The following is a 13,164-nucleotide window of genomic DNA, read 5'->3' as shown; positions in this document are numbered from 1 at the left end:
AATGAGTGAAATAAAATCTTTAACATATGTTTAGTTTATACTTGTATGACAGCCATGATTTTACCTTTAAAAAATCCTCTAAATCTGAAATTTAATATTCATTCCAAGAATCTTTGTGAGCTCTTTGTGATGAGTTTAGACTAGACACACATCTCTGTGAGGCAGGTACTCTCACATGTATCATGAGTATAAGAATATAAGGAAACTGAAAGTGGGAGATGAGTAAGGTGCTCAAAGCCCAGGAGCGAATCACGAGTGTAACTAGCAGACTCTACTGCCTTCCTGTGGCCACCTCAGGGCTGGGATTACCGGTGGGTCTTTATTAATGGCCTGGATTTGACAGAAATGTGAAACCCCAATGTCCCTAAATAATACACTGCTCTTCCACAACATCTCCTTCCCATGGGAACATCTTATACTATTGGTAATAAATTTTATTTGGATCCTTGAAACTGTATGGCAGACCAGCTTTGGGCCTTTTCACAGCAGTGGACCACACTGAGTTTTATTTAAATATTTTAGGCTTCTTCCATGACCATTTCAGTGAACCTTGAAACTAATCCATTAAGATTCTGTGCAGCACAGTTTCAGTGTGAGGGACTGATAAAGAACAGCTTTCCATGCTGGCATCCTCAATTTATACCAATTATTGCTGGCTATGGTTGAAAACGAAAATGTAAAAAAAAAATTACATGTCCTGAAAGCAGGCAAAATTAGCATAAGCTTTTTATGGATGAGCACAAGTCCTTAAAGGATCAGAATCTTGTAATAGAATATTTTAATTTTTAATTAATGTTACAAGTAATTGTACCATTATTCTGTAAGTTCTTAGGCAAATATTTGTTATTTACTACTGAAACTGAAAACAAAAAGAATTTCTTATATATAACATACCTACCCAATCCCCAATACTACTCTCAGTCACATCCTAAATGTTCGATTAAACTCCATAAACAATATTCATTCAACTATAGGCAAGCTTATTCTGATACTAGCACATATGTAAATAGGTTTTTTACTCAGATTCTTTAGAAAAATTTATTTCAAAAAACTAATGATACAAGAAAACTAACCATTTGTCTTAATAAGTTATTTTTGAAACACATTCAAGTACTGGGGATAAAATTTTTTCTTCTGGCTTTGCAACCAGATATTATGTCTTTTATTTCATTCCTATAATATCAAGACTGCAGTTCGCACCTTTCCTACTTTCCACCTGAAACTCCACAGAATCCATAAAGCCAGGATTACTCGTCAATGAATGAGAAGTTCAATTCTACCCAAACACATTTTATGGTGTTGAGAAACAGTTAATATTTTCACGTTCTGCACAGTCAGGGCTACTTGAACAAAAAACTAGTTACTGGCAAACAGGGTTAAGGAATGACCGACCAGTAGTAACCACGCCTTGGAAGTTAGGAACCATAAATTGCTACTGAGAGATTTACAAGTTTATCTCCCCTTGGGGCCATTTATTTATATTTCAAAGGGTAATAATATCCGGAGCCACACAGTTAATTTCCAAAGAGCTGTAACACCTAGGAACCGTCTGCTTTTCATCCAACAGAGGGTTTGTTTACATTGAAAAGATAGTTTCTCTCCCTCTTTCTGGAGAAGAGAAGGCACTTATGTAGTGGTTCCTATATAAGCTCCCATTTCATAATTGTAATGGTCCTCTCCTATATTGTAGACATTCTGTGTACATGCGGGGTGACTTCTGCCCTCGTCACACTGCCCAGAAGTGGGAATTTGGGGGATGGGAAACCAACAGTATGATGCTCTGTAGGTGAATAATCAATCTGTTCTTGATCAGAAACCTCATGTCTGCTGACAGGAAAAAATATATAAATATTGATATTCAAGACTTATCAGATGGATGTTACAAAGAAATTCATTTAAGAGTTTTTTTAAAAAGTGAGAACTCTTAGTTCACTTAAAATATGCTTTCATTTGCATTTTTATTTACTTATACTCAACTTTTTATATAAAACTAAGTTATCTGAAAAATGGTGGTAAAATGCCTACCCTCTGAAGATTTGGGAGTGATTTCTACATAAGCATATTTCTAATTCTTAAAATGATTTTATGAGTGTTTCTATAACACCTACCTACTAAAATCTGTCCATTCAAACTGCAGTTTCTGGAACCTAGCATGGAAATATTGTTAAGAAATCCATAGCATGGACTCTCCTAATTTACAAGAGAATATCTTTTTCACAATCCTTTCTTTTGCCATGATGGCTACAACAGATACTGTTGAGACCAGGAGACAATTTTGCACAGGGAGCACTGAAGGGGAGAGCAAAGCTGTAAGGAACCTCCCACTTTTGTTTTCATTCTCCTAGAGAAATTGGAATGTCATTATTTTCTTTCCTGGCACAAATATTTCTAACAGAGACAAGACTGTTTGGTCAATGATCAGAATTGTGATTAGTCTCCCCTATTAGAGAAGCTATATTCCCAACTGTTTAAGGTCATAAACTTTGCTGTATGCTTTTGAAATTCAAGCCCTATCTTGAGTGATGACTTGAAACAACTCATGCGTGCATCAGGGTGTAAATTAAGAAAGGAACAATTCAATTAAAAGAATCAGAGAAATAAGGCATATTCATGGGAAATCACCTCTCGCACACATTATCTTACTAGAGGGTACCAGACATAAAAAAACTCTATGTCTACTCAGCTTCCTTTAGTTCCTCAACTTCCTTTCTTGAACGAATCAGGCCTCAATTTTATCCCATCCTATGGACTAAGTCTTTGTATCTAAGACTTTTAAGGTAATTAAAAGACTTTCCAATCTGAAAATATTCTATATAGGCCAGGAAGAGAAAATTTTAGATTTATAGCAATGAGGGAAAAAGAAAACAAGAGTGACACTTTGTAAATTCCCTCTGGATCACACCTGCTCTTGTGGGAAGCTGCTTGTCTATATGGCTCCTTCTTTTCATGATAACTCCCCACTCTTTTTTGGCTGCCATCTCAGGCAGGTCCTACCAACCTCTTGTTTTCACTACCCTCAAACAGGGCCCAGCCTCCCCAGCCTGGTGCCTTTATGCTGCGCCCCCTGTCTGCAGGGCAAGGGGTCAGAGATCTATCCATCACCCTCCTGCTACCCTCCTCCAAGTGAAAAGAACAACAGTAATTGACACTTGAAAGTCAGTTTGCAGGGCACTTCTACTTCTCTTGTGAACCAAACCATTCAGTGTTTGGTAGGACAGGGATCATCACTCTCATTTTTCAGAGAGGAAACAGGTTAACAAAGTCATCCATGTCTTCCCACTGCAGTTAAACAGCCTTGGGTAATTGACAACCTCTCTGACACACAGTTTTCATATTTATAAAAGAAGTTGTTGACTGGGTGTTCTTACAGAACACTCTAGTTCTAAGGATCTGTGGTTGTAACTATGAGTCTAAGATTCTCAACTCTTTAACCCATGTCAACTAAAGAAACCCAGAGAAGAAACTATAATAGGGCTCTTTTCTCTTCAGCGGCAATATTCCCATTTTAACCCATTTCCCATTCAGAAAAAAAAAGTGCAGCTTACTGCCAGAGTTAATTTAATTTTACATAAACATGCTCTTTGAGGCTGAAGCAAATCAGACCGCTTTTCAATGTAAAAATAAAATACAAAAACTGTTCTTGGAGTTATTTCTAAACAGAGCTTGTCTCTAATCCTAACGTAACAAATGTATATGATAATTGGTACTTAATAACTTTTTTCATGTGCTAAATTTCAAAGCACAGAACAACACAAAGCAGAACATCACATTCCACACAAAAATATCGCATTTCTCTCCAGGTCCTCTTGCCATTCTTGTTACTGTGTGAGCAGCAAGCTGCAGTGACCAGTTGGATTCTGTTTCCCTGGTGTTGGTGGTATTCTCTTGGGGAAGTGTTTTCCAGACAGGCGAAGAGGTGTGACCTCATCAGAGCATGGACCACCTTGAAGACATTGCTGCCCTGGTCTGGGATGCTTTTCCAGTGATCTTTCAATCAACGTCAGTCTGAAGTTTGTATAGTGGATCGTGTGCTCAAGATTGTCCTTGAACAGGATGCAGTTCAGCACTGTAATGTTTAGAAGGTGTCAAAGAAATTTCTTACACCAAAACCTGTGCCTTTTGTGCTCAGTTGGATAAGTAGTGAGCATCTGACTAGCAGAGTCCACTGCTGCTATATTTTGGTTATAACCCACAGTGACACGTGGCTTCTTAGTTTTCTTTCCATTTCTGTTGTCTACTTCAGTCACAGTATCATTGTGGAATGTTGACAACATCGTCAATATTCACCTCCTTCTTGTCTCACCTTTTCAGTGCCATAAGTTCACTGCAGAATCTGGCTACAGTCATCCCATTTGCAATCTTTTTTTTTTTTCCAGATCATTTGGAATCTGTCTTCTATTCAAACGAGCTGTTCTAGCTGCATCAGTCATGTTTTGATGAAATTCTCTGAAAAGCATGGAAGTTGATTTGGGGATAAGGGTAGTACTGTAATCTGCGAGTTATCTTGGGTAAACACTGCAGCCACAAGCACCACCAGCGAGTATTCTCTGGACAAACAGGAAAGGGTTAACGGTTCCTTCTGGATGTAACACCCCCAACTTTTGTAAGAATCTTTTAGAATCTTTTAGATAAAAATTTTAGGCCAAGTAGGAAGTTGGCTCATTTGTGGGGAAGGAGCAATGGTTTTAACATTTATTGAGCCTTATCATATGCAGACACTTTGCCAAGCGTAGTTACCTGTGTTAGCTTCTTAAACCCTTCAGGGTACAGGGACCTCCACACGCTTTTTAAAAAATAACTATAAAGGGTGAGGTTTAGGTTGCCTTTTTTAGTCTTTTGCATATGTCCAGTTGTTCCAACTCCATTGCCAAAATGATTATATTTATTCCACTGAATTGCCTTTGCACTTTCATCAAAAATCAGTCACATTTGTGCAAGTCTATTCTGTTCATTGATCTAAATGTTTATCTTTATACAAATACCACACTGTCTTGATTATTGTAGCTTCAAAATCAAGTAGTTAAGTCTTTCAAGATTGTTTTGGCCATTCTAGGTAGTTTGCATTATATTTTAGAGTCAATTATTTGTCAACTTCTACAAAAATCTCCTAAGATTTTGATTGGGATTTCATTGACTATAGAGCAATTTAAGGATAACAACATATTAACATTATGTTTTTCAGCTTATGAACATGGTTCATCTTTCCACTTATTTAGCATTTCTTTAATTTCTCTTAATGAGTTTTTGTAGTTTCAACATGTTATATTTTTGTTAAAATTTCCCCTATCTAGTTTTATGCTTTAATTTTATGCCGTTTAAATACCATCTTTAAATTTCCATTTTTAATTGTTTATTCCTAGGTTATAGAAAGACAGTCTTTCTATATTGATCTTTTATCTGGCAAACTTGCTATATTATTAACTCACTGGTTTTAGTAGTTTTTTTTTTAATAGAGTACTTGGGATTTTCTGCATATATAATCATGTCATCTGTAAATAATAAACATTTACTTCTTCTTATCTAATCTGTGTGCCTTTAATTTTTTTCTCTTTTCTTATCCTACTGACTAGGACCTCCAGTACAATGTTGAATTGAAGTGATGAGAATAGACATCATTATTGCCTTGTTTCCAATTTTATCCTTACCATTAAGTATAATTTTAGTTGTATATTTTCTGTTGTGTTTTCTGTTGATGAGCATTGTTTTTTAACACTTTCCTTCAAATCGTGGAATGATTTAGCATAAATATTTGCATCTATTTTGAAATAATTTAGACTTGTGACTAACTTCCCACCTTGCCCATATCAAGTCACTCTTAACAGAACTGGCTCCACATATGAAGAAATAAGTCCATAATATGGCAAGCAACTGACCGCTGGGGTTGAGAAGCTAGTGAATACAAGGTATTTCAAAGGAGCAAATAAGGAGAAGTATGGAACAAAAATTACTGAGTATCTACTTTTTGCAGACCCTGTGTGTGTATGTCTTATGTGGGTCCTCTCTATTTCTGTTCTTATCTATACAGAGTTAGAACTTTTAAATTATTCTACAGACTGTCCCCAGCTCACAATGGTTCGACTTAGGCATGATTTTTTTACTTTACAATGGTGTAAAAACAATATGTATTCACTAGAAATCACCCTACAAATTTTAATTTTGATATTTTCCCAGGCTAGCAAAATGCAATACAATACTTTTTCATGATGCTGAGCAGCCATAGCGAGGTGATTTTGCCCAACTGCAACCTAATTAAGTGTTCTGAGCACATTTAAGGTAGGCTGGGCTAAGTTATAATGTTTGATAGGTTAGGTGTATTAAATGCATTTAGGACTTACAGTATTTTTAATTAACCGAAGATTTATTGGAATGTAACCCCTTGTAACTCAAGGAGCATTTGTATTCCTCCATCATCAGCAGGAGAGAGTGAAATGCCCCACGGCAACCAAAGCTTTTTCTAATCACACTAAGCAGAATGGCTCCTAGGCTGCCTCTCACTGTTGTCCCAATGACCCAAATATGATACTGCAGACCGATTATCCAAGCAAGGGAGAAACAACTGACTTCCTCTTTTTCTGTGATTTTTTTTTCCTGTTTTCAATTCTAATTTATTTATTTTTTATTAAGTTTATTGGGGTAACATTGGTTAATACAATTATAGAATTTTCAGCTGTACATTATCATTTGACATCTGTATATTCTGTTGTGTGTTTATCACCCAAAGTCCAGTTTCTTTCAGTTACCATATGTTTGATCCCCTTTACCCACTTCACCCTCCCCCAAACCCTATATTTGACTCCCTTTACCCCGTCTACCTCCCCGCTCATTCCCCACCCCACTACTAACCACTAGTCTCTTTCTGTGATTTTTGACCTGAAAAAAGTTTCATTTGTTACCACCACATAATATGAATTTATAGTCTCCAGTAAGTTCTAATATATCGCTTATATATAAAGTCTTCTCTGAAGACTCCCCCTAAACTAGATCTTATATTTCCATTGTATTTCCCAGGGATGTATTTGGAAAATTTAGCATTTTATAAAATCTTTTTTATTTGGGAGGGCAGAGAGGCCCTAGGATCTTTCTGACCAACCTAATCATTTTCAGATGAGGGGGATTAAGTGGCCTGTCCAGGCTTGCACAGCCAGTTGATGACGAATCCTGGACTGGAACTGAGTGTTCTAAAAATTCATGTGACTTGTCATTTTTACTAGGGCTAGCATAAGTATTAAATCCACTTATACATAATTAACTAGTCTATCATAGTTTTTCATTGACCGAACTTAAATTTTTTCGTTCTAAATCTAGTTACTCATAATTATTATTAAATTACATTTTTATGCATACCCCTCTTCCCTTAAATGGATGAAAGATGAAGAAGGTACTGTGATGTATTTGATGGAGAAAATTGAAAGGTATTCATGTAGAACAATAGATGTTTTTTGCCAAATTATTATAACATAGTTAACATATAGGCTACACAGAATGTAATCCAATTTTCTTCTCTCTGTACATAAGCATTTATTCATATTGGATGAAGCCATAGAAAAATGAGTGCTTTAACAAGATTCTCTCATTCAGACTTTTTATAATTTAACTCTCAAAATTCAATTTTTTAAGAAAAGGTCACAAGGTCTACTCTTTATGTATATTTCAGTATGTTAGGGGAAAAAAGAAGAAACCATACCTTTTAATTTGAGAGACATTGAGGATAAAAATAAGAAGAAGGAAGAAAAAAAGACTACACAAAGAAACAAAAATTGAGAAGCCCACTCAGCAGTTCAGATTCATACTGCAGTTTAATAGGGCATTTACTGCCACCAAGTGGTTTGCTAAATCCGCTTAATTCTGTAACTGATATTTCTTATATTCTTCCAAATATCAATACTTTTCCAAAGCATCTGCTTTCAGTTTAAATGAAAATATCATGAAACCTCAGATAGGGAACACTGAAAACTTTTCCTAAATTGACAAACTAACAAGTCCTTGCTTGCCAAAAGAAAAATATGGTAAATCTTTATCTGCTTTTGCTAAACTTTTGTCATTGAAACAGGAAACTGGGAAGGCAATGTCACTGCTGATAACCGAAGGGAAAATTCCCTATGAAACTACAAATGCTTAATGAGGAAATTTGCATCCTTTGAATGGGGTCTACTTTCAAGTAAATGGTGTTCTTATAAAACATATGGCGAAGTTAGTACTGGTTCATGTCCCACCTCACTCTCAACTCTCAACTTTTGGGAGATTACTGGGAAATATTTAGAGAATGGGGCTTGCAAAGTAGTGAGAGATTTTACTCATGTCATGATACCTACTTGGATACTCCAGGAACTAGGTCAAAAGTGGAAGTTTAAAATAGAGCTCTCATGAAAGAAAACTTCCACTTCCCACTGCAGTATTTCCCATCACCACACCCAAATGTCAACAAATAGCTGACATTAGAGCCAAGTGCAGGAGTGGCTGTGCATTTTGAAGAGTAAATACTAAAGGAGACTATTTAAGAAAGAAATTAACTTCAGCCTCCTCATGTCATGTTCGAACAAGCCAGCCAGCCAGCCACTGTGACCTTTGATCTTGGTTCATTATCCTAGGAGTTTTCTTTAATCTCTTTTTTTAGCTTTTTAACATCTTGTTCAGTTAAGCCAGATATCAAGCAATAACTGGTGAGCCAAAACCCCACATGCTTACTAAGGCAGTGTTTATGTAACGAGACCATCTACATCAAAATCCCCCCAGGTATTTATTAAGAATGGCTATTCTAGGGCCTCCCCCCAGACCTACTGAAACTCATTGGGACTGAGTTTTAGCAAGGACTCCATCTGATTCTTATTCCCTCAAATGTGGGGATTACCGACCTAGGGGGAAGGTCAGAGAGCAGTAGTTCCCAAACTTTGCTACATAATAGGATAATCTAGGGATGCCTTCAAAATATTTTGCCTGTCTCCTCCCCACCAGATATTCTGATTGGCATGGGTGTGACATGTTCATTAGGAGTTTTAAAAGCTCTCCAAGCACTTCTAATAAGTAAGAAAATTTAGGAAGCTGTCATAAAGGATTCTAGATCATCACCTTATGACTATGTCATAAGGTGATGATCTAGAATCATCACCTTAGACAAGGAACTAAAAGATGCCAAAAGGAAATAATATTGCCTAATCCTGGAGCTGTTTTTACTCTAAACTGCTTATGTCATTTAACCAAGAGCCTCTAAAAGTTCCATCAGTGTCAACTGAACACCCTTAATAGAAGTTTTGAGACTTTTATTATGCTGTCCTCAGTTTCACATGATTTTCACAAAGGATCCAGGACATTCTTCTCTGTGACTCATGTGGGCTAAGGCAGACTCGTGGCTAATTGAAGAGAGTGTAAACCGATGATATCTACTTGTACAGTTTTTCAATCATTTCCATTTCAGCCATTCATTCAACAAATATTGGCTACTTAATTTGGGCTTTGCTCATTAGTATGGAAAAACAAACTGTGGACTTGTTAATCTGTATCACATGGTTGTCAACTCAGAGGAAAAAGTTCTTTTTCTAATGTTTCCCCTTCTGAATAAGTCTAGCGACTCAGCCAAAACGTTTAACAGAAAAATGCATATAGAGGGCATCTAAATCCACACTTGGCTTCTGGTTTCCCAAAATTACTTATTAAACAGTCAAAATAAATGCATTGGGGTGTTTTCATAGTGCCTCATGCTATCTCAGTGGTGATTTATATTGTCACAGTAGAGAGACTATTTACATTGTTAAGAAATTGCATAATGAAATTTCCCGCATGTCTTCCTCCTTTTAACATTAACTCCAGAAAACCACTCTTCGAGGAAGTTTGTCTAGTCTCCCTAAAATGGAGATTTCAAATGGTTCCTGTTATTTGTCACCTAAATATTTGCCTTCGGTAATTGTACACCCACTGTCAGCTGAATGGATTCTGAACTAATTGTCTGTCCTTGAGGCCTCCTCACCTCAATGTTTACCTTTGAATGAGGCTTCCAGTGGTAATGACTATTTGTTACTGGTGTTATTTTACATTTATTTAGTGCAGTGCTATTATTATGTGTATTTAATGATGATTATTATATTAAAATCTATTGTGATGTCCGTGGAGAGGAAGAATCATTCTGATGTCTAACCTAAATTTTTTGTAGAACAGTTTAAAGTGTGGAAAGGTATTACCTTTTTGGGTTTTCAAAACACATTATAGTCTTAATTTTAGAAAATAAAGAAAAGGAGAAGATAAGTAGTGTAAATGGCGATTTTAAAAAATTCAATGAGATAATAATAGCCAAACAAAAATAGTACCTTCTATGATCCTGGCACTTATCTAACCACTTAAAATCATCTAATTCTCAAAATAACACTATTATAATGTTATAATATTATAATAGGGTCAGAGAAGTAAGATAGGCACTCTGCCCCCAGTTCAGATTATTGTCTAGCATTGATCACAGCCAAGTGCACACAAATGTTAGAGAGCGACTGGAGGGAAGAAGAGCCTAGTGGAGCCTGGCGGTGAGATCACCTAGAGTCACAGTTTCAATTTCAAATCCTGGCATTTGGGTATTTGAGGGTAGTCAGTGCATTCAGTGGTTAAGAGCGTGGAATTGGAGCCATACACACCCAGGATCCAACCCCTGCCTGATCACTGAGGAGCTGAGTTACTGGGCAAACTCTGTGGCACCCCAAGCCCTACTTTTGTTTCGATTTTTTTTGTGTGTGTGAAAAGGAAAGCTAATGCCTGTGTATTCATTTTCTAAGGCTGCCACAGGCTAAGTGGCTTAAACAACAGAAATTATTTTCTCACAGTTCTGGAGGCTAGAAGTCCCAGATGGAAGCGTCTTCTTAGTTAATTTCCTCTGAAGTCTCTCTCCTTGGCTTGCAGATGGCCACCTTCTCCTACAGTTTTTTCTCTGTGCATGTGCACCCCGGTATCTCCCTATGTATCCAAACTTTTTCTTCTTGTAACACCAGTCATAGTGGATTAGAGCCCATCCTGATAGCCTTAATCATCTCATTAAGGCCCTACCTTCAAATACAGTAGTATTCTAAGGTACTGGGAGTAAGGGCTCCAACATATAAATTTTGTGGGAACACGATTTAACCCATACCAACTTGTTTCATAGTATTTAATAAGAATTAAAAGAAATAATGCAAATAAATCACTTAGCAATGTACCTGGCAATAGATGAGGAAGCTTCCTGAGATAATGAAAATGTTGTATCTTCATTTTGGTGATGTTGCGTGAGTCAAAACTCATTGCTTTGTGCATTTCAAATGTACATTTGACTGTATGTGTAGTATATCTCAATAAAGCTGATTTTAAAGATATTAATATTTTTTACTACCTATCAACTACTCTACTTTAATGACTTCCTTTTAAAACATTTTAAAACATATTTCAAAGTATAACAAACTCATTAGCCTGCATCCTTGTGACTAATCACCCACAAAAGATTCTCAGGCAAAGCAGAATTACCTGGAGTGTGGAGCTAAGAAGTCTTATGCTTAAAGTCTGAAGTTTTAATACTCCCATGTAAAATTAAATTACCCAACGAGGTGTTTTTCCCAGGAGTATGTCATTCTCTCAAGGGATGTTTAAAACTCTACTTTCCCATAAGGGAGCAGAGTTCCCAGCGAGTAGCTTTGTTGTGAATGGAAGACTCCAAGTATTTAAATTCATCGACTGTCTTAAGTGTCAGTACCCTATGAGAGTTGGTATAGTCTTAAGAAGCTCCACTTGAAATGAAAATAAAAAGTCTGAATTTTTTTTTTCTGAAGATTTTGAATAGCATCCAAGTTAAACTATTATGGAGACAACAACACATCTCAAGGGACTTCATTTTCGTTGTTGGTTTCCTAAGTCTACATCCGTCCTTGGGACATTAGGAGAATTTCCAAGTTAATGTTGATGAAGACTTACAAAATCTCCGAGGGGAAGTTCTGCTAAGCATAAAAACAGGAGAGAAATTATCATGCTTTAAAAAAAAATCTTTATTTTAAAAAACATGTCCCCATTGAAGAATTGCTTCAGGATATAATCTTATGTGGAAACACAAATATATATATATGTAAACATAATGGACTTCTACAGTGCTCTGCACATCTGAAAGATGTTTGTAGTCTAAATGACTAAATATGTTGTTTGACTAAATGAATGAATCAACGAGAAAGCAGCATTAAAAGAAGTACAGATGTGCTCTCCTCCTGCCGCCCAAGACGGCGAAGGGAAAGAAGGCAAAGGGGAAGAAGGTGGCCCCGGCCTCCGCTGTCATGAAGAAGCAGCAGGCTAAGAAGGTGGTAAATCCCCTATTTGAGAAAAGACCCAAGAATTTGGGCATTAGACAGGACATCCAGACCAAAAGGGACCTTACTCGCTTTGTCAAATGGCCCCAATACATTCAGCTGCAGTGGCAAAGGGATTTTCTCTATAAGCACCTAAAAGTGCCTCCTGCAATTAACCAGTTCTCTCAGGCCTTGGACCACCAAACAGCCACTCAATTGTTTAAGCCGGCCTTCAAGTACAGACCAGAGACAAAACAAGAGAAGAAGCAGAGATCGTTATCCTGAGCTGAGTAAAAAGCTGCCAGCAAAGAAGATGTCCCCACCAAAAGGCCACCTGTCCTTCGAGCAGGACTTAACACTGTCACCACTTGGGTGGAGAACAAGAAGTCTCAGCCGGTACTGATTGCACATGGCGTGGATCCCATCCAGCTGGTTGTCTTCCCGCCTGCCCTGTGCCGTGAGACATGAATATCTAGACGATGGCTCCTGTGGCATCGACAAGAGAAAACCTTCTCTGAGTTGTAACTTTGAGGTCTTGGGTAAGTTCCAGGCTCCTCTGAGCCAGCAGTGGGAGACAGGACCAGCTCTTTCCAAACAAACTATGATATTAGAAGAGCTGATCTTGCACATCCTTCAACAAAAATTATATCTAAAATTATCTGCCTCTGATATATGGCCAGCCTTGTCTCAGACAGGTGGCTCAGCTGCCCAGAGGGCACAGCCATCAGTGGCGTGATTAGTACCTTAGAGACCCAAGTCATCCTCTAGTTCACTGTGACTCTAACTCCTAGTCACCAGTATTGCCCTGGACAATGTCTGCAGAAGGTCAAGTGAAGTTCTTCTGAACAACTTGTAAAGTATTGAAAAAATCTGCCAAACAGCATAG

The 13,164-nt window shown here is 37.3% G+C and overlaps 1 protein-coding gene across 1 annotated transcript; it reads left to right on the top strand.

The window, feature by feature from the left end:
- Positions 1–218: 218 nt before the first annotated feature.
- Positions 219–12,746, top strand: LOC120618596 (60S ribosomal protein L7a-like). Its single transcript, XM_039882860.1, is given in 2 exon segments — positions 219–311; positions 12,213–12,746. Coding segments are annotated over 2 exon segments (627 nt in total).
- The last annotated feature ends 418 nt before the right edge of the window (positions 12,747–13,164 follow it).

Source organism: Pteropus medius, unplaced genomic scaffold (assembly GCF_902729225.1).
Source record: "Pteropus medius unplaced genomic scaffold, Ma_sr-lr_union100, whole genome shotgun sequence".
In the NCBI taxonomy this organism is placed as follows: Eukaryota; Metazoa; Chordata; class Mammalia; order Chiroptera; family Pteropodidae; genus Pteropus; species Pteropus medius.
This window is presented reverse-complemented; position numbering and strand designations above follow the sequence as displayed.